This window comes from Canis aureus, chromosome 7, assembly GCF_053574225.1.
Source record: "Canis aureus isolate CA01 chromosome 7, VMU_Caureus_v.1.0, whole genome shotgun sequence".
Lineage (NCBI taxonomy): Eukaryota > Metazoa > Chordata > Mammalia > Carnivora > Canidae > Canis > Canis aureus.
The window spans coordinates 49,831,046-49,854,127 of NC_135617.1; the positions used below are offsets into that span (position 1 = coordinate 49,831,046).

Genomic DNA, 23,082 nt, shown 5'->3' on the forward strand with positions numbered 1-23,082 from the left:
CCTGTGACACCTCCCTAGTCTACTGTAGTTTCCAAATCCAAAACACTGTGGCCTATCAAACAGCAAAATGTTTCATGATATGGGTAAAAGTACAATGCCCCCAGAAGTTTTTCCATTCTATGGCTACCACTGAAAAAATCTGATTGAGACTCCAGTCTGCTACACTAATGATACTGACCTTATCAAAATACACTTGTCCACAAGATCTGGCCCTGCAACACATCTGTCTCACACTGTCTCCCTGGTTCCAGCCACTGCAGTCATCATGGTCTTTTTACTGCTCTCAACACACCAAGCATCATCCCTTTTCAAGGCATTTGTCCTGACTTTATTTTGCCTTAAATTATTTCGCATAAGTACTTAAGTTCACTTTCCTACTTGTCAAGCAATTTCCTTGGAAGAATGGAGTAAATTGGCATCTTCTCCTTGTCACTTGTTTCCTACATTATTTTTGTCATTTATCCATCTCAAGTGTTTTTCTCCTCCACCAGAGAGTTGGCTCTGTAAGGGCACAAATTTTGTACATGTTATTTTCTGTGACTATACCTGGAGCCCCGAACAGCATAGGAACTCCTCAAATGTCTGTGCACTGGTGGGATGAATAGTTGTCACTACTGAGCATTAAATGATGTTTTAACTTTTCTAAAAACAGAGACATGAAGAGTTACAAGAGTGCTAACATTCATTTTTTTAGGATACTGAAATTTAAATAGAATATACCAAGTGGCTTCTACCGAAGGAATTTGGTGAAACTTTCAAAGGATCCTTGTTTGATGTATGAAAGTAACAGCTTCCTCCAAGAAACTGTTCCCCATAAGTTCAACCATGTACTTCTTGTGAGAGTGTAGAAATTGCAGCACTTTCCTTACACACACACACACACACACACACACATATCATATACCAACACCCCTCCTAAGTATATGTTACAGTGGACTCATGATCCTAGTACAAGAAATCTTTGTGCTCTAATACACTTGGCTTTGTAGCCAGTCCACAAATGGACACTTTACCTAAGGTGGCTCAATAAAGACCCCTGTCCCAGTATTGTCCTGGCTGGAGCTCATGAAAAAGTACTCACTTTTCTTATATAAAAATCCTGTGACCTTTGGCATAATAGACATGGAAAAATAAAGCCAACACAAAAAACAAAATGATTGGGGGTGGGTGTTGGTAAGACAGAGGGGGTGGTTGGGGGAAGATGGGAGGGTGAAGAGAGAAGGAAGGAGAGAGGGAAGAGACAGAGAGAAACAGAAAGGTTCCCGTCTTTCCCAAGATTAGCTCCAAATTCTTTCTACGATGCACTTAAGTGAACCAATAGGTTTCCTCTAGTTTTTTCCCTAGTTCAACCTAATCATCCTGATTAATAAAGATTACAGCATAGTAAAATTAATGAACAATTATCTCCAGCAGGAGTTTTTAAGATACATGTGGGGAAAAAAATCCTCTAGTATGACTGACTTCTTAGTGTTTTACAATGACTATCAATAAATGCAAGAAAATAACCTTAAAATGGGATCCAGGGAAGCTACCTCCGCAAGTGTCTGAGCTGATAAGATACTGGTATATGTCTTTCTGATAAACTAAACTGATATAAGGCTAGAATTCAAATACTTAGAAGAGGAGGGACTGTATACTCTAAAATATTTTTTAAAATATTTTCTCAATTTGCCTTTGGTAGGAGCTAGATAGAAGCAAATTCAGACTGAACTTCATAAAAGGAATACTTGGATCTTTCAGGGTCCAGCCAGAAAGCAGGAGCCATGTAAGTGAATCGAGGAAATTGTGCACAGGTGACAGGGGAACCATAAAACTGAACATTAGGCAGCAAAGCAACCAGCAATGAGTAGGGCCTGGGTTGAGGCAGGTGACCAGGTGCCTAAGGCACACCATTTAGGGGGCACTCATTCTCAGGTGCTGATTGTACTTGCTCTACCCTGAGAGCGAGTGCCTCCTTATAGCTTGCCCCTCAGTGTTCTCACTTTTAAGGAGGCACTCCTGAGATTAGTAGGAACAGGAAAAGGAAACCACCACATCAACATCAATGAGGCCCCTTGGCTAGACAAAGAAAGAAGACACTGTTACAGGAACCCACCATCCAGAGTCACCAAAAGGAAGGTGGGACTGTCCATGGCCAACATTTAGAGCCACTGAAGAAACAGGCTATGCTAGAAATACCACCTGAAACAGAAAGGGGAGGGGGTGGATATTCTGGATTCTCCCTCCAACAGAGCTTTCTGTTGGCTGAACCAGTTGGAATCTAGTTCATAGAGGAGTTGGGGGAATGTAGACTGCACAAGTCAGTCCCCTGTGTTAAGGAAAAGAAAAGGAACAGACCAAACCTCACAGAGCAAGCAGGCATTTGACCATCACAGGGCCATGCACTTTGGAAATCAGATGCAGGTGGCAGCTTTCTTGTTGTTGTGAACCTTGAGGAGTCTTACTTTATTCTTGCCCAAACAGGATATTTGGCCCTATCAGTCTGTTTTTTCCATGGTTAACATTGTATTTTCCTATATATTTCATAGGTGATTTCTTTTTCTCTGAATGTTATCTAACCAAGTGAGGGAATAGTACTTGGACTCAGATCTAAAAATTCCTACCTGCTTCTCTATTTTCACTTTCAACTAAGGGTGGCATTGAGTTCTAAGTGCTTGGAAGTATTAAAGTTAAAACAAATCCTAAAATATGTTGTAAGTCATATGGAAGCTTTTGTAATTCTAGTGGTATTTGGCAGCCTTGCTGCAAATACCAAATATGTGTGGGCTTGACACCCTTCAGGAGAGTCTTCAACAAACTTTTTCCTTAAACTATGTTTTATAGGTCTTTTTCTTGGCTATTGGCAGTGGACTCCACAGTTATATGCCATCTAGAAGATTACTGCATGTGGCCTTCCCAAGAAGTCACTGTGTCTTTGCTTAGAATTTGCCTCTTGTGTTCAGATGCCAAGAAATGGCCCTACCACAGAAATGTTACCTCAAATCACAATAGCAGCAGCACTTAATATTTTTATGTTGTCTATGTATATAACTTTATGACAAAATTAGATGTTATTGAGCAAGCTAAGCTAAACGTACATTTGCAGAAAGACTTAAGATTGGATAAAATTCCTAGAGGCCAGAGCCAATAACTTCACTTACTATAGAAGGGATTCTTTCTACGATCTTTAGATGGCCTTTTAATAGTTTCAGTGGCAGAGAGAATTATTTTGAGAGCTAACCACTTAAGTTTAGGCAGCATTAAATGGCTACAGAGTTATCTCTCATAATCAAGCAAAATCTACCTCTGTAGACTCTACTTTTTTTTTTTTAAAGATTTTATTTACTTATTCATGAGAGATACAGAGAGAGAGAGAGAGAGAGAGAGAGGCAGAGACACAGGCAGAGGGAGAAGCAGGCTCCATGCAGGGAGCCTGATGTGGGACTCGATCCTGGGCCTCCAGGATCAGGCCCTGGGCTGAAGGCAGCACTAAACCACTGAGCCACCCCGGCTTCCCTATGTCTACATTCTTGACCACATAATGCTCTTGAACTTTGCAACTGCAACTATTATCTACCACTGAGTCTTACCCAAAATAAATACCTACAATTGCATCAACCATTGATTATATCATAGTTTCTAGATGTGGTTTGCTCCAAACCTGCTTTACCTCCTATATATTGAAACGTAATTATATTTTTGTTTTTCTACCTTCTTTGAGTTAACTGGTTTCAACTGGAGGAAAATCTATTTTGGTTTCATGTATACTCAGCTTTCTCTCAGTTATATTCACTGCTTAGAAAAATTAACACCATTATGACCATAAATATCTTGTGGATATTCTGATCAGTTGTGTCTTTAGAATAAGCAAGATTTCTGGTAAATCATTTATAAACCAGATTGTGTGCACCTGAGTGGCTCAGTCAGTTGAGCATCCTACTCTTGATTTTGGCTTAGGTCATGATCTCAGGGCTGTGAGATCAAGTCCTGTATTGGGCTCCGTACTGGACATCCCTCTCCCTGGCCTCTCAAAGGAAGGAAATCAAATTGAACTTGAACTATTTGAAATGAACAATAAGGACAGAGTGGTAATATATAGTGATTAAATATTATGAAATGTTTTAAATTTTCTATGTAAGTGACAGTATTCAGTTTAATGAACACTCCAGTTTATTTATTTTTTTTTTAATTTTTATTTATTTATGATAGTCACAGAGAGATTGAGAGAGAGGCAGAGACACAGGCAGAGGGAGAAGCAGGCTCCATGCACCAGGAGCCCGACGTGGGATTCGATCCCGGGTCTCCAGGATCACGCCCTGGGCCAAAGGCAGGCGCCAAACCGCTGCGCCACCCAGGGATCCCAACACTCCAGTTTAAATGCCAGTTTACCTCCTAATAAATGGCTGAATACATATGTTAATCAGCTTAGTCATTTCCTCTTAAAACTCAATGTCTCCTTTCTTCTGCTTTTTGACTCTTGTTCCTATGAGATAAGTTTGAAGGGAGTTTGAGTATCCATCCACCACTGGCCAGGGGTTACCTTGTGTGATGGCATTCCTCGTCCTCCCTTCTCTCCTTGATGCTTCTCTCCAGCCTGTTCAGCCTTCACCCTTCTGGTAGTACCCTAACCATGACAAATGGATATTGGCCCATATGCTGCTCCTTCCTGGTCTTGATTCTAGTTATCTCAGGCCCACCTGTGCTCTCTCCATTCTAGTGTGAGACTACCTTGGGTCCCACTTGACAGGTTCCTCATTTCAGTTTTGCTGTCCTGGCATCTCAGTCAGCTGGTTGGGGAGCTTTTGAGTCTTATACTTCCTCTAGCATACACTTTTGGAAGCAGTACCAGTCCCCTGTATTGTAGGGCTCCCCTAAACCCATCTGGAATTTCTATCACCGATTCCCCCAACCATACTCTTTGTATTCAGCAGAGAGGAAGAGCCTTCAACTTAGGGACCCAGGAAGCAGGTTGTCACAGCTTTTTAAATTATTTCACTGCCCAATGGAAGCCAGTTCTTTGGATTACAAGAATGCTTAACCATGAATTTGAACATTACCAAAGCTGTACATCACCCCAGATATAAATGAGCAAAAGCAAATAGGTATGCAATGAAAGATTAAGAAATATATATATATATATATATATATATATATATATATATTTTATTTGATTTTATTTATTTATTCATGAGAGAAAGAGAGGCAGAGAAACAGGCAGAGGGAGAAGCAGGCTCCATGCAGGGAGCCCGATGCAGGATTCGATCCTGGATCTCCAGGATCACACCCTAGGCTGCAGGCAGCGCTAAACCACTGCGCCACCAGGGCTGCCCTGAAAGATTAAGAATTAAAACTAGTTTTGAACAAGCAGGGATGCTTTAAGGAATGACATGTTAAATATCCAGTTTTTTACATCTATAATGATTTCCAAGAAAGCAACTTCTACCTTTCATTAGAGTTGATTCTCTATCCCATTCCAGTTAATGGATCATCTTAGTTACTAAGCTAGAAATCACTGCTTTTGTCAATGACACCTCTTACTTCCAGTATTATACATTCATTTAGACATGATTTTACCTCATAAATGTCAAATTTGTTCTTTAACACAAATCCTTTTCCCCTTCTGCTTCATTTTAAATACTCATCACCAGTGACTTCATCCATTGCACTAATTTTCTAACAAGTACTTCTACTTACATATTCTCAACCTCCTATCCATCTCAATGATTGCTCCCCTGATAACAAAATTTGAGTAAAACAAATGCTGATGATGTCATGATTATTCATGAACCTTAAGTAGCTCTTTATTTCTTAGGGAAGAAAGCTCATCCCCCAGAGAAAGGCATTTAGGACCTATCATGATCTGGAGCTGTACTCCTTCCACACCTCAACAGCCCCTATAATACAAATCTCATTAAAGTATTCTCAGTACATCCTTGGCCTGTACATCATAGGTGCATTTTCTCAAGCTGTTCCCTCTCTGTAGAACATCTTTTCCCTCACCATCCCCCACTTGTCAACATCCTTCAAGGCCCAAAGCAGAGCCAAACTATTCATCAACCTTTTCACCCTGCCCCTCCTTCCATGCTCCCCTACAAAATATAGAAACCGTCTCACTGGTGTTTCTGAATAGCTCTGTTTGTAATTCTCATAATAGCTACCACACTCTACTTTGTATTATCGTTCTCTATACTTATGAATATCTTCCCTGCCAGGTCATTAACTTAATGATGTGTTAGTTATTACTCTTTGTTTCCAAGTAACAGTAGCCAACTCCTGCTACTTTAAGCAAAAAGGAGACTTTGTTATGAGGATACAGCGATGTCTCATGGAAACCTTTTAGAGAGGTATACACACAAGTTGAGAGCAGAGATTTGGAGACTTTTCCACCTGATCCTGCATCTCAGCTTACATCACTTACTAAATATGTAACACCATGCATGATCATATTAAATGTCCTGTGTCTCAGTTTTCTCATTTATAAAATGAGGATGGTAATAGTACCTACTTCCTAGGATTACTGTGTGTTTTAAGGGACTTGGAATGGTTCTAATTAAATGTTATTTCAAAAACCAAGGTAGGACAGAAATGAAGCTGGACCTAAGACTGAGAGGCTATCTGGAATTCAGGTGACATTTCCAATTCAACGATGCTTCCTTTTCCCTCTTACTGCAGACTGAACTTCTTTACTTCCCATTGCTCATGTAAAAAGTTGCTTGCCCATACCTCATATGCTATACATTTCACTTTTTAGAAACATAGATTATATATTTGTTTCTGTTCTAAATTCCTGGGGAGGAGACTGATTGACCCAAATGAGGTCCATCAACTGTACCAAGCATTTATAAGGAGTCACTGAACAAACAAGTTCCAGGAACCCATCTTTATGGGAAGGCAGAATGAAGAGAAGGAGATTTAGGGAGCAAGTAGGTAGTGATCCACTGAACTGTTTCATTTACTTTAGAATCCTCCTTATGGAATTCTATGTTTCCAATTGAATTGTATCAAGTTCATTTATTACCATGTATGGTTATACTTGCACCCAGGTCTTGATATTGCATGCATTGTTATTTTAGGCACACTATTTGCTCAATTCTTTCAGAAATATTTGAGTAATAACTCATTATGTTCTGAGTGCTATGCTACCTACTGAGCCTATAATGGAGATAGAGGAACGTTCTTGCCCTTATATAGTTTGTATATCTTACCTGCTGTTTTGGCTCCCTCCTCCTACCAAAACTTGGTCCTCCCATTATCCCAAGCCCTCCCTGGTTTATGAGTATTGGTAACACTGTAACACCTAATTCATATCAGCATCACTGTGCTCTCATTCTATAGTTTTTGGGTTTTTTTTTTTTTTTTTTTTTTTTTTTTTTTTTTACCTAATATTTAGTTGCACATTTACACTATTGCATAGGCCTCCCACTAACATTCATTTAGAACTGGAAGTTGTTTACCTCCTACCAAATTCCAAAAACATGAAGGCCTAAATTCTAGATCCATCTCTGGAACAATGACCTCTGTGACTAAGAACTTTAGGGCTTAGTTCCCTTTGAATCAATCAATCATAAGGAAAACTGACTAAATTAGTTATAAAAATCTGGAATTTTTAGATGCTTATTAAAAACTTACTTCTATGTGTATAGGTACTTTTTTTATTATTTACATGGTGTCATTTATTTACTGTCCCCCTTTCTTCCTCCTCATTATACACCCGCCTCTTTGTGTACACATCAAAATGTGTGGTAAGAGCAGGGTAGGGCAGAGTCCAAGAGAAGCTCTAGTATCAGGGAGCTAGAAATACTATAACTTGTTTCTGATATCTCAGCAGATTAACTCAATTACTGTGTTTCTGAGAGTATCGATCATTTATTTCCCTGAAAACTTTGGGGTCTGTGTTCCTTCGACATATCTCTGTACCTCTGTTCATCTTCCCCCCTCACTCTGTCTCAAAGGACAGTTTTTTCCACTAATTTCTAAGCTCAACACCATGTTTCTGCCCTAATCCCAAACTTATCCACACCCTCTAAGGCTTTTATCTCTGTGAATTTTCTCTTCTATGTATGGTATCATTCTTTACTTCCACTTACTTACCTCTGTCTTTTAAGGCTTCCAGGTTACAGGTCTCAATATTCTCCATCTCTCTCCATTCATATACCCCCAATTATGCCCTGATTTTCTTCTTTATTATCACATGTCTTCTGTCTCTATATCCTTGACATATACTTGTTAAAGCCAACATTTGCTGAGTGTTATGTGCCAATCTATGAGATAAGCATTTTTCATGGAAGATCCCACTGAGTCCTCAACAAGCCCATGACTGTGTACTATTAGAGTCATCTTACAGTTGGTGCATCAGAGAAGTAACATCAACATCACACAGCTAACAAGTATAGAACAGGTTTACGTACAAGTCTCCCTAAACTGATTTTTTTTAAGTACTAGACTATATGTCCTCTGTTTGTTTTTCAATTGTCAGCTCTCCCCTGTCCTGTCTCTAATGAAACCATTTAAAAATCTGTCAATTTCGGGATCCCTGGGTGGCACAGCAGTTTGGCACCTGCCTTTGGCCCAGGGCGCGATCCTGGAGACCCGGGATCGAATCCCACATCGGGCTCCTGGTGCATGGAGCCTGCTTCTCCCTCTGCCTGTGTCTCTGCCTCTCTCTCTCTCTCTCTCTCTCACTGTGTGCCTATCATAAATAAATTTAAAAATTTTTTTTAAATCTGTCAATTTCATAAATCCAGTAGATTTTTCTTGGTTCTTATTTTCCTTAAGTAGGTGAAGCATTCATCACTGTGGTATAAGTATTTAGAGAAACTTTAAGATTCTTGGGTTTCTCAGTCAGTGAAGTGTATGATTCTTGGTCTTTGCTAGGATCATGATTTCAAGGTCATGAGATCTAGCCCCAGGTCAGACTCCACCCTGAGCTTGGAGCCTGCTTGAGATTCTCTCTCTCCCTCCCCCGCCAACCCCGTTTGCTTACTTTCTTTCTCAAGAAAAGAAAAAAAAAGTATTTAGAGAAACTTCCTATTCTGGCTTGTGACATTGGACCTCCTCCTGAACTCCTTGTCTCTTTCACTAAATAATTTTCCTTCTTCTACCTCTAAAAGGCATACTACCTCTAAAAGGTGAGTGTTAACTAAATAGTAGGATGTGAATCTCTAATATTCTGATTCCTGTTGAGCTTCTTCAGAGAATTCAAAGTGGAGTAAATCAAAATAATTTTTTAAACTTTAATTGCTCTAAACTACCTGAAGCAAATAGAGGAGCACCATATTATGGGTATGCAAATGTATTATGGGAATATCAAAGTAAAGGTAAGGAAATTATAGCACAAAGGGTGGTTGTATGGAATTGAGAAGATCCTGCTGTAAGGTCTTTCCCTACATGTGGTGTGGATAGTTGAAAGTAGACTTTTACAGTTTATATTGTAAACCATAGTGTAACTACAACAATTTGAAGAGGTAGAAATATTAAATTAGTAAAAGAGATAAAATGGATCATAAAAAATAACAGAAGGTAGAAAAGAAAAACAACACAGATGGAATAGAAAATAGTTGAAAAATGGTAGATTTTAATCTATCCCATCAGTTGGTATATTAATTCTAACTGGCTGATATAACTGCACACCCCAAAATGGGTAATGGCTCTAACACATGGATGTTTGTTCCTCACCAAACATGCTTTTGTCAGTGGCCATCTCTCCTCCAGGTGGTAACTCATGGACTCAGGCTCCACCCGTCTTTTTTTTTTTTTTTGTCTCACCATTCCCTAAGGCCTTACTAGAATCTGCATTTGACTATTGACAGAATTTCTAAAAAGACTTATCCCTAGAAATGGCGCCTGCATCACTTTGCTTGCACATCATTTGTTAACCTACAGTCACATAACAACACTTAATTTAAAGGGCATTTGGTTATGACACCTAGCAGAGTCCCAGAAGAGGAGGAAAGAAATTTTTGGTAAAGAGTTGGCATTATCTGCCACAGATGAACAGGTAAATGAAAACAATTATTTTCACACTTTATTATGCTTTAAAGTCATCTTAGAATATGAAACAATGGACTTTACAAGAACAAAAAAGTCAGTTTTCTGGAGATAGACAATAGAAATCTGCCTTTTAAACTAGGACTTTAGGTAATTCTGATACTCAGGTGGTCCCATTCTGAGCAACACTGTGCAAGGCAGGATGGAACCACTGTGATGACTGGACCGGGATATACTGACACATGAGAACCAGTTCTTTCCCAGACGAAACAGAGTCTCTTTCCACTCAAGTATGTTCTGAGGAGCAGCAGCTTCTGCATAATTCAGCAGTTGTTAGAAATTCAGAAGCTCAGGTCTCACCTCAGACATCATAAATGTTTGTTCATTTGTTTTGGGTTTCTTTTAGATTTTACATATAAGTGAAATAATATGTTTTTTTTTTTTTCCTTTCTCTGTCCCATTTATTTCCTTTAGTACAATACCCTCTAAGTCAGGCATTGTAAGTGAAATCTTATGCTCATTCAAGTTTGAGGGGAACTGGCTTAATTATTTTGTGCCACTAGGGTGGAGGGAATAGGTGGTTACTGAAGTGCAGTATAGAAGCAATATCCACTCAAGAACAGGCAATGGGGGATCCCTGGGTGGCGCAGCGGTTTGGCGCCTGCCTTTGGCCCAGGGCGCGATCCTGGAGACCCGGGATCGAATCCCACATCGGGCTCCCGGTACATGGAGCCTGCTTCTCCCTTTGCCTGTGTCTCTGCCTCTCTCTCTCTCTCTGTGACTATCATAAAAAAAAAAAAAAAAAAAAAAGAACAGACAATGGTAGAGGATTCCTATAGCAATCATCTCTATAATTTGGACTGAAACCAATAAATGAAAAAATAGAACCTGAAGGAAGCCAATATAGTTTTGGGGTTTTGTTGTAGCAGAAGAAGGGGATGACAATGAAACAAATACACATTACATGTGTGGTATATATTAATTAGAAGGATGCTATCATGCTCGGTATCATTGGATACTGACACGAATGATACCAAGCATGGATGGTATCCTCTCCTATCTTCCAGTTTCTTATAATCACTTTTCTATACCATTAAATATTCACTGAAAATATTTAATGGTTTCCCAATAGCCCATCTTATGTAATTTGTTAACTATTTCCTTATTACTGGATATTTAACTTATGGCCTTTTTTCTCCTGTTACAAATCATGGTACAAAGAATACCTTATCCTTGAACATGAATCTATATTAACATTTCTGGCTATTTTCTTGGGCTAGCTTCCTAGGAAAAAAAAAAAAAAAAAGCCCTGGGACAATGATCATTTACTTTCTCAACTCTCTTATTACTATGTTGTGTAGATTTTTCAGAAAGTTGAAAAAAGGATCTTAAAAAAAGGAAGGTTTTTGATATGTTAGTGTTCTCTTTCTCAGTCACAACTGCCCCTTCTGGTGTTATTACATGGATTAAATGAACAATGCATGGGAAATGTTTAGTCATGTGCCTGGCATAGAGTGTTAATTGTTAACAATTGACATTGGACAGTATACTGCACACAGCTATCTGCATCCTTCCTCTGTCTTCTACTGTTTGAAGTAGGAAATAGTGTTTGTCTTCCTAGAACCTCAGTCACCTCATCAGTAAAATGGGCATGGGTTACTACCCATTTCACACTAACATCGTGTGGTTTTATCATATATAAGGCATAAGACACAGTGTCTGTGACAAAATAAGCATTCAATAAATGTTCACTAATAGTATTTATTTTCTCTTACTTAAATTGAGAATTTTCTTATCTGTTTTCCATTTCCGTACCCACCCTTCTACACACACAGTCCCATTTCTATCTCCATTTGAAATATACTCAGTGAAGGTAAGAATATAATCTATCTCCTTATGTATAGTAAGGCAAAGGAGAATGAAACATGTAGGAAAACCTATTCAAAGATGAAGAATGTTGGGGCACCTGGTTGGCTCGGTGGCTGAGCATCTGCTTTGGCTCAGGTTGTGATCCCAGAGTCCTAGGACTGAGTCCCCATATCAGGCTCCCCGCAGGAAGCCTGCTTCTCCCTCTGCCTATGTGTCTTGTCTGGCTCTCTCGGTCTCTGAATAATAAATAAAATCTTAAAAAAATATGAGGGATATTACATGAAAGTTAGTAACCAATTAAGTTAGCTGAATTATCCTTCAACAGCAATATATATGCTTATCATCATTTACATACCAATTTTGGCATATACTTCCCTTAATTAAAACACTGGGCTTTATTCATGTATGCTAACAGTACATTACCTGTGATTTATATAATATGTTACATCCCTAGTACACATGAATGCAAATAGTGTTATTTTTAAGGTAGTATAAATCAATATATAGTAACTATTTAGAGTTGAGAAGTAGCTCAAGGCAAGATCTGAGCTTATTACAAAGAGTGCTATGCTTCATTAATGCTATCTGGCCTGATCACTGGAAGACAAGTAGCACCTTATGCTTAATTATAGTTCTCTGTTGGAGGGTATATTGACTTAGAAATGGCTGAGGAGATAGCTACTAGAAAAGTTAGTACATTTTTAATGTTTATCCCATATGAATATTTGCCTTTTCCCCACATAACTTAAATCCAAAAATGAGTAACTTAAACCATCAGATATTTTAGGTAAATCTAACATTATAGACTTTTTTTTTAAAAAAAAGTTGATCATAGAAAGAAAGATGTCATTTCAAAACTTAACATATTAAAATTGTTTAAGTTCCTTAAGATTTTAGTATCCTCAACACCTAAAATGTTAGATTTTATTAAATATTGTGAAATCATGAAAATATAGGACATTATAACTTTTGCAAAATGATTTGACTCCTCTTAAGGATTTCTCATTTTCTTTGGGAAATAAGTTCTTACAGCATCAAGAAAAAGTCAAGATGTATTTTTCATTAGCATATCAGCATGGTCAGGTCATCTAAGCACTACACAAGATTAATACTCTGCAGAGCTCACCTAAGACTGTAGCACAAAATGATGTGCCCATTGTATATCTACAATCAATTTACCATTTTCCAGGAAAAAAGAGGCTACTAATATTTTATTCATTTTTCTCAGCCCCTAAGTCCAAGCACATAAGTATAGAGCTCAAGAAGACAGAGCACATGTAACTGAACTCAACAAGTTTATCATTTCCTGGTCACTGGATAAATAGCTTTAATCATGAGCTTGGAGAAAGGTGGGAGCCAAGAATACCTCAACCCTTTGAGTTCTGGATTTTAGTTTAGGGAGAATTACTAGCTACAGGATTCTGTATATATCCCATGTCCCTGGCACATAGAATGCACTTCATAAATAGATTTAAGTCAAAGGAAGACTAATAAAAAATATACTGAGCAACAGTTTGTATTATATACCATTAGTAAAAGTTTCCTCATTTGCAAAGAAAATATTTATTTGTATAATATAAAGTGATTTATTTACATGTTTGTTATTCTGGGGGGTTGGAACACAGTGGGGTTGTAAACTCTTGACTTTAACTTGGATTTTGAAGCTACATTGCCACCTTGTGGTTTCTCATCTAAAGATGCACTTTCCTTCAAAACAAAAAACAAATGCTTTGTTCTGCAATCTGTGGTGCAAAAAACTCACTCATGCTTGCATGTGTGAATGCACACACACGCACACATGCACACACACACACACCCTGGGAACACACACATACCCACACCCCTGGGAATGTGAAAACATGAAAGTAGTGGTTTCTGTTCAGAGATATGGGAAAGGGAGTATCTACAAAAAATCTTTTAATGAAGATAATCTCTTGTAGGATAAAATCATCTAAGATCCCATCTATTATCTTTAAATGTCACTGTGTTTACTATATCATTTCAGTAAGTACAAAAAAATGTCACTCCGTTTACCATCAAAAATCAATGAAGAGAATGTTTTCCTACTGTCAAGAACTTGTTTTCATCATTGTATGTATCATTTCTAACAGAATAGGGATAGCGATATACAGAAAATATACAGGGTAAAACCAAATTTTTATAGTTGCAGAATTTCAAAACAGCTTATTTCTTTTTTTAAAGATGTATTTGAGAGAGAGAGAGAACACTAGCAAGCTCATGTGAGGGAGGGTAGGGGGAGGATAGAAAGAGAGAGAGAATCTCAAGAAGACTCCCTGCTGAGCATGAGCCCAACTCGGGGTTCAATCCCACAACACCAACATCATGACCTGAGCCTAAACGAAGAGTCAGATGCCTGACTGAGCCACCCAGATACCCCTAAAGCACTTATGTAAAACAAGATCATAGCTTAGTATATGGGTAATATTATCCATTAAGATTTCTAGGGAATAGAATTATACATTTAATAGAGGTCAGAATTTAGGATTTAACTACATGAAAAGTGCTTTTAAAGTAGTACTATGATTTTTTAAAAAGAGAATTTAAAAGGCACTAATATCTTAATGTTCTCCTTCACAGGTAATATATACTTTAATAAACTTCAAATTTGTGAAAAAAAAAATTGCTTTGAAGCCACACAGTGGGTAGAATTCATTCAACTAATTTGGGAATAGAACTTATTGATAGAAAATCCCCAGGTCTACAGTTATTCTGATGCTAGGAAAAAGGAAAAGGGCGTTTTCCAAGTAACTTTTCATTCAGATCATGTATGTATTTAAAGATTTTGTATGCAGATTGACCCTACAGTCTCACATCTTAGGAAGAGCACTTCGTTGCAAAATAATGATGTTAATCAAGAAAATCAGTCTTAGATTCATTTATGTTCATTCTTGTTTACATACTATTATTCTACTACAGGCAAAAGTTTACAACCCCCCCCCTTTTTAAACTATATATATAATTAGAATGAAATGAATTATCTGTTTTTACACCATCTGGTAATCACTGCTGTTAACCAGTTTGGTCTATCATCCAAAAAAAAAAAATTTTTTTTTTAACCTTGTAGGAATCCCTCTTAAGTCTCAAGGGGAAATCTAGAAGAATGATTCAAAAAGCACAGTTCCTTTGGTATGAGAAAGAGACACAGGGACCAACTAAAAGAGCTGCAAAAAACAAATCTCAAACAACCTGATCCACAAAATATAGAAAGTAATACTGGATTCTAAAACAAATTGGATATAAAAAAATACCTGGAGTCCCTACTGATAAAAAAAAAAAAATGTTTGAATAAATCAAAGAGAACATACAAATCTCCCAAATGGGAGAATTCCAAATAATGTCCATAGATACTCTCTGTCTCTTAAGCATGATTTGCACATAGTGACTTTCCTCTGGAAAGTGGGGAGTGAGGACTTCCTTTCTGCAGACCCCTGACAAACACTATCCCAGCCAGGTGATCAAAGTGCTTACCAGTCATAAATCCTGTTGATAGTATCTATCTTTGCTACAATGTATTGAGAATGGCATTTCACCTCTGTGGTCTTCCTCGAAATATTTTAGAATTCTAGTCTAACCATTAAGAAAAACATTGGACAAACCCAGACTAAAGGCCAGACAAGAACATTAAGTTCAAAATAAGGAAATCTGAATCATGTATAGACTTTAATAATAATGTACCAATGTTTGTCCATCAGCCATGACAGATTTACCATAATCACAAGATCATGTAACAGTATAGGAAACTTGGTGTGTATTTTTTTTTTTACCAGTTTTCTGATGATCTGAAACTATTCTAAAAAAGTTAATCAAAAAAGAAAAACAAAAGGAAGTGTGACACCCCCCCCCCCCCCCCCCCCCCCCGATTAGCAGTGAGAGCAGCATCCATGATCTTGTGAAAGACTCAGATTCTCAAGTCTGAGCCCAGATCTCCTGAGGCTGACTCTGGAGATGTAGCCACAGTGTATGGTTCCGATCCGTGAATGTGAACAGCTGACCTAGCAGGCTACCCAAGATTTTTGCTTTCAGGTACTTCCCATTTTAGCAGAGGCCATGTTACTTTTTTCTCCAATGCCCTGGAGTTAAATAATCAGATTAGGCCTCTTGGTAGCTTCTGATTATCCAATTGTCACCTTTTATAGAGGCATGACATGCCTGCCTCTCTTCCCTAGTCTTCTCTAACCCTTTGATCTCCAGGGCCCCTTTCAGACCCCACTGTGATAATGTCTACAAGGACATCTCCAGCACATACATATCCTCTACCCTCTGATATCCCCATACACATGGCCTATACCAATTTGCATGCTTCCAGAAACCATAAATCCCAGTGTGAATTCTCTGGAGACAGATGTGACCTTGGGCAATTTTTTTGATCCTGATGTGCTTGAGTCTCTTCATTTGTGATTTGGGGATAACAGAATATCTACCTCATGGATTTCTGGTGAAGATTGTGAGTTAATACTCATAAGATGTTAAAAAAATACTCATAAGATGTTAGGAATAATATTCAACACTTAATAAAGACTCAGTAAATGTGAGATGATGCTATTGTTAATGGTAGATGTCTTGCCTCCCGATCACCTCTTCACTTCTTCCAAAGCAGCAGGATCGGGTAAGAGAACGACTCAATAAAGATTGAGTGAATTCAGTGTCAAATGAGCCCACAAAAATCCTATTTCCAAACATAGTGACCCTACTATTACCACTAGTCTTCTAAGTCACCTTGACTTTGTGTTGGGGTATTGGAAATATTTCGTGTTTATATAATAGTATTAGGATAGAACCAGGGAATTGGTTGGAAAATCTACCCAACCTAGAAGTGAATTCATCTTACTTCAAGCTGGTTGTGCTGTTATCACTGAATAACACCGTTTTAATTTTGATCTAAGATTATTTTACTTCCTGAGATCCTTAGAGTTTCTATTAGCCTAAAAGAGGAAAATTAGGTAGAAAAGAAATCAGCACCCGGGGGACTGTTCTAGCAGCAGGTGAGTAAGTGAGTATGTTTGGATAACGGGTTTAGATTTTGCTCATTTGCTCTTTGGAACAGGTTAAGTAGAAATTCAACAATTTACATGCCATAAATAGACAAGCCCTGAGTGTTCTGGTTTGTTTTCCAGATGGGGATTAATGTGGTGGACTCTGCAGTATCCGGATTAGGTGGCTGCCCTTATGCAAAAGGTGCTTCTGGGAATGTAGCCACTGAGGATTTGATATATATGCTTAATGGCTTGGGGCTCAACACAGTAAGTCATTTAACATATTTTAATATTCATGCATGCCTTGCAGATACAAATGGGAATGTGTCTCAGATTTGGGAAGCAATTTTGAGGTCAAAGTTTTACTACACTTTTGCTGTTTGCTAAAATGCACAGTGGGAAAATACAATAAAAACTCTTCAGGGGGCTTTATAAAGTAACTTATTGCTGTAGCTCCATCACCAATAATGCTACCATTTCACATTTTTATAGTGCTTCATGACCTCTGAAGTGTTTTTTCATGTATCATCTGATTTGATTTCACACACTGTGAGTTACAGCTTATGTCTTTGCCATTAGGATTGTTGTTTTTGCAGTTTTGTTTTGGATGGATGTTTTCCTAGGAGGAAACAGAGATCTTGATTTTCTTGCGGTGACAACTAGAGCTTCTGGAAAAGAGCCCAGGGCACGATTGGAATGGTCAGGGAAGAGGAGAGCTTAATACTACTTAGCATGTGAGACACTAGAGAAAAAGAAGGGTCTCTAAAAAAAAAAAAAGTACCTGAAAAGTCACATACTCTATAGCATCCACCTAAATTAAATTAGCACTTTGTTTTGCCACATGCTTGTTAAAATTACTTATTAGTCTTTAAGACAGAATTTAGGGCAAGATATAGAAGGCAGACAGAATTTAGGGCAGATATAGAAGGCAAGAAAAAGGTTCACAAATGACTAGAAGTTCAAAATGTTTTCTGAGATGTAAAAGCATCATCTGGATTACAAAATGGAATTTTCTCCCTCTCCCTCTCTCTCTCACATCTTTTTTTCTCTCCACTTAAAGTTCTTTCAGTACCACTTGCCTGGAGTCTCCATTTCCACATCATTTTATTTCTCACCTCTGTTCCTGGCACTTGCTTCCACCACCACTCAGATGGCCTTACTCCCCCATACTCGATTTCACCTGGAGTGAGGTGCCACCATCCCAAAAAGTCTTCTTGTGTCTCCCTACCTAAACCCCCAGGCTCATACCTTGGGTTCCTTACCTTAAGACTTCCATGCCAATGTGTGTGCTTCTACCTCTAAGCCTACCCTGAGGTTTTATTATGATCTTATTTCTATGTCTAGCTTTCCCTGCTAAAGAACAATTATGGCAGCTATGCCCATTACATAGAGATGCTCAATGGCATTCACCGGGGGATGGGTATCACTCGGGATAAACATTAAAAGCTATTGCCTGTCTTTCCTGGTTAGGAATAACTAATTATTTCATTTACAAAGTAGCTTAATCATTTCTGGTAGAAATGTATGGCTACGACAAAAACTGAGACAAATTAGATCTTTCCTTGGAGATTTAGAGGACTGAATTGAACCTAGCCATGCTTTGATGCCTATTATATATCGGGTCATGTTCTAGAACTTGAGGGCTGAAATGCAAATAAGCCATGGCTTTACTCCTAAGAATTCAAAATTTAAATAGAAAGAAGAGCCTAATTCAACCAGTTTCACAGGCTAACAAGCCAAGATTCTTTGTAGAATCCAGTGCTATTATGGTTTCTGTGCCGTATCACTTACCAAGAGCCATTCATTTGACTTATATTTTGGTTGTTTGTTCTTTAATACCCTTGTTGTAGCTATGTCAGCGCAATTCCTTAGTTCCTTCTGAGGTATTCATCTTCCACACTGGTATGCAGACTTCAGACTTGCCTTTAAATTCGTCTTCCATGCTACCACAAGAGGATTTCATCTAAAAATACAAATATGAATATGCCTTGTTTCTGCTTGGATTCTCATTTCCTGAAAAGCAAAGCTGTGTTCTGTCATCTAATATGGCCTATTCATGCCTTTTCAGGGTATCTCTGCCTGTCATTCTACAGATATAGCATGGCATTCTTCAGGTGTTTTGTATCATTCTTCTGCCTACCGAACCCCCTCGGTCCCCCTTCTCAATGACTCATACTGCCCATATAAGACTCGGGTCAGAATTTACCCTTCCTGACACACTCCTCTCTGCTTTCTTTTCCTCAGTGGATTGATTGTCTCATCCTGTGCCCTCATAATCACCTGGGTATATCTCTTTCAGTGACTTTAATTACAATACAAGACGCCCTATCAACAGGCATCCATATTGCTTATTTGACACTAAACAGCCTGAGAACAGAAACTTTATTCTACAAGGGGTTCCTGAAACCCCAGAGCATATCACAGTACATGAGACATATTTAAGCACCCGATAACTGATTCAGTAATAAATGCAATGCTATTTTATGATGATGTCTGTTAGGTAAAATGATAGAGAAAGGCCAAAATGAAATTTTTGGAGAAAGTGTCAGCAAATTCCAATGCATACTTATTATCAATGGAATTCTTGGAAAGCACAAAACCCTGGTGACTAATATCTTTCTATAATCCTTTGCTGGGTGTAATTCAAAAATTAGAGACACATGTAGCTAATTATTCACAATACTTAAATAGCACTCCATTTAGGATGTCAACTAAAATGTGTCTAACATATTCTACCCTAAACCCATGCACAGGACAAAACAAGTTATCTGGAACGAAAGCAAATGTTGGTACCTTAAGAACAACTTTATAGCAAAAAGACAATGAGAATCATTTATAAGTATCACTTTACAAAATTATTTTCTTGACCATTCTCAAGAAGAGAGAAGTGAACTACAATGGAAACATTGCTTTAAAGTTTCTAGATAGAGTTGACTGTATTAAAATGATGCTCTCCTTATGGTCATTGTTATGAAAAGGTCCTGTGTTTGTATTTGTCTTTAAGAAAATGACAGACTTACATAAATACTAAGAACTACTTAATAGCAAGGAAACCTGAGTCTGTTCAATTTTAAGTCCACATTGTTTCTAGTCCATGTTAAGGGAAGACATAGAAGTTTATGAAATGCTACCTGAGGGCAAATCTCTGGGTAATCCACCTAATGCTCTGCCTCCCCTATATTGACAGCTGAGGTGCTGGGTGGGGACCTTTTGTTACACCAAGCCCAGGAGATGAGGAGCATGCCCCGAATTTGGCCCTCAAACCCAACCGCCTATCTGTCACTCATGGATTTACCTAAGCTTTTCTTGATCCTGTTTATGCTTTCAGACAGTACAACTTCTCAACCAAACAAGTTCCAGATGTGTACTAAATACTACTTCATTTTATTTGACCTACAACTACTACCTTCAATATCGTACCAATAGTGTTTCTGAATACTGTTAAAATTATACATTTACTTTTCCTGTATTTCTCATAGTTTTATCAAGTTGTTTCTTTATATAGTAAAAGTGTTTTTTCTTAAGCCCTTATCTATGAACAACTCTAAACCATTCTGATTGTAACTGCCCTCCACTGGCATTTTGTAGATTGTTTCTAATTTTGTCATTGCCCTTTCTAGAATGTAGATACCACCATGAATTACATTGAGTTTTTTCAGGTATGGCTAGCCTATGATTTTTATATAAGAATCAGATTCAAGATATGCTCTAATAAAACATAAAACTCTAAAATGCTTCTTATGTGATTCATGAAGAGACAAATGTTACCCTCATGTCAACAATAATCAACATTTTTTATTTCAAATTATTAATTGACTACTAATAACATGAAAACAAATCTGTTTTGTCTTCTTTTTCCCTAATCTACCTGGTATCCCTTCTTTCCCTTACTAGGGTGTGAATCTTTACAAAGTGATGGAAGCTGGTGACTTTATTTGCAAAGCTGTGAATAAAACCACAAATTCTAAAGTAGCACAAGCCTCCTTCAATGCTCGACTTGAATGAACTTGTGACTTAAAGCTGAGAAGACCCATTTCAGCTACAGATACTCATCTGAAAATCATTACTGTCAACTTTTTCTGAAATGTGAAGTAATAGACAAGCGTGGGAAAAAATATTTTAAAGAGTATTGCTAGATAGATTACAAAATCAGTGGAATGCAATACCAATCATTGGTAAACTGCAAACTGAAGCTAAATAAGATGATTTGTAGACATGCTTTTGAACTTGGAGAAAAGTCTACTCTTTTGCTCTTATAGAAATAACTTTTTAATTTAGTAGATGGGAAAATTGACTTCAGATTTCCCTAAGTATCAAATGCTGTGTTAATACTTAATCAAGCTGGCTTAGCACAGTATACATATTGTCAGTAGTTTATGAGCTCCTGCATAGTGCACAAAGTGTGTGGCCTTGATATTATGCATTATGCCTCTGGATCTCAACTTTCCATTTGCCAAGTCAGTTAAATTATGGACCAAGCGCCAAATCTCCATCTGACCGTACATAATTTTTAGCAATAGAACTTTTATATTTCTAGTATGGCTAACATCTGTTAACTATTTCAATGACTTTATCTTGTTCCAAGAGGCTGTGGTCAATGGCAAGTTGCCATATCCTGGAAACATTACGACCTCCCATGTTTGTTATATGCATCCAGTTTACCATACTTTCTCTTTCATCAGTTTTAGTAAAAACCAGGATGATATTATTCAAATATCAAAAAATATAAGGTTTTTCATTTCATGTCTCAGTTGTAATGATAAGAATAGATTGATACATATATTATAATCCACTTTGGTAATTTTCAGATCAAATCCAAATTGCTGAAGGAAAGATCACCATGATCCTAAGAATATTAAGGCAGTTTTTATTTCATGAAAAAAAAAAAAAAAAAACTATTTTCCTTTGATTAAATCACATCATTTTTTGGTTGACTTTATGGCTATTTTTATTTTATTTTATTTTATTTTTTTATGGCTATTTTTAATGTTGAAATGACTGAAATTTTATCTCTTGTAATAGAAAGCATTGCCAGAAATAACAAAAATTAATATATCAAAGTTGAGAAGAGGAGCTGGAAGACTGTTAAGAAAAAACATTTCTGTAACCTATGCAAATCATAAGGGGACAGAATTATTAAATGTGGGTCTGAACCATCAGTTCTATTATTTATGTAGACTTCTCCAGTAATATTTGGTGATCTTATCTTTGAATAAATTTGAATATAACTTGAAATATGAAAGTGAGCATTGTGGACTTTGTATTAAATATTCATCACAACTATTGAAATAAGAAATTCCAGAAAATATGAGAAGCATTGATTACAACTAAATTAACTTTAAAGATAGTCATAATAATCACAAGGGAAGCATATTGGTAATTGACAAAACCACACTAAATTCCCACAAAAGAGGCTAACTCATCAGGTTGTGATGGGTGTTAGAACAGGAGCTTATTATCCTAAGTACTAAGTCTTTGCATTTGGGTTAGTATTGGTTGGGGGGTGGGAATAATACGGAGAGGAAACAAAATCACAGCTCGTTATGGATCTACCTGTTATATTCTCTTGTGGGTCTTTCTTCAAAAGAACACAGCCCTGTGCACTGTAGCAGTAATGGGACACCTGCCCCAGTGTGCACAGCAGGATATGTTCCCCATCTTCAGAGGAGACTAAGTTTTCCTCTCTTAGGGACCTGTGGGGTTCTTAGTTTGAATTTCTGGAAAAGGATCTGTTGGTGCAAACTGCTTATAGGAACAGCCAGGATTTGCTGTTTTGAAATATAAACCATGGACTCTTCAGAAGGCAGAGCAAGTAATCAGAAACTCTAGGTGCAGCTTAGCACACACTTACGCAGCACACATCTTACTCTACAGATTCGTTTTTGAGAATACCTCAATGTTTCCTATTCACATTCACCACAAGAAAGTTCATGTTTTAGTTATATGTTATCCTTTCCCCACCCAAACCATCTAAATCTTTCTGCTACATTGGAGTTTTATTTCTGGTTTTGCAGGAAAAAAAATCACTTAAGCACATAAAACTGCCTGAAATCCATAGGCAGAGAATCCCCCCAAAATCCACATTTCAACTAACCAGGAAACCTTGGAATCACTATAGGACTGACCCACCCAACAAACCCACATATAAACCCATACTAGAGTTAGCCTTGGGGAAAGGCTTAAGATGGCAAAGCAATTATGACCTTTACTGAAGTACTTATCTAAACAATCTTCTATGGCATCTTCCCTTAAA

At 37.6% G+C, this 23,082-nt stretch overlaps 1 protein-coding gene and 1 long non-coding RNA gene across 8 annotated transcripts in view; one reads left to right on the top strand and one right to left on the bottom strand.

Annotated features, from left to right (window-relative positions):
* The window catches only part of HMGCLL1 (3-hydroxy-3-methylglutaryl-CoA lyase like 1), a 199,049-nt gene extending 177,305 nt beyond the window's left edge, over positions 1-21,744 (top strand). For all 6 annotated transcript variants that reach the window (XM_077903582.1, XM_077903585.1, XM_077903580.1 and 3 more), the window contains 2 exons: positions 16,971-17,096; positions 20,724-21,744. In XM_077903582.1, coding sequence (XP_077759708.1) covers positions 16,971-17,096; positions 20,724-20,834 — 237 coding nt within the window. In that variant the 3' untranslated portion in view covers positions 20,835-21,744. The remainder of the gene's footprint in view (positions 1-16,970; positions 17,097-20,723) is intronic.
* Positions 1-23,082, bottom strand: part of LOC144317337 (uncharacterized) — a 161,388-nt gene that overhangs the window by 121,207 nt on the left and 17,099 nt on the right. The window contains exons 2-3 of one of the 2 annotated variants that reach the window (XR_013383305.1): positions 18,621-18,792; positions 17,037-17,448 (exon numbers count right to left, since the gene is read on the bottom strand). This is a non-coding gene — a long non-coding RNA (uncharacterized LOC144317337). Of the gene's footprint in view, positions 1-17,036; positions 17,449-18,620; positions 18,793-23,082 lie in introns of those variants that run through there. The other variant, XR_013383304.1, reaches the window with a different exon arrangement.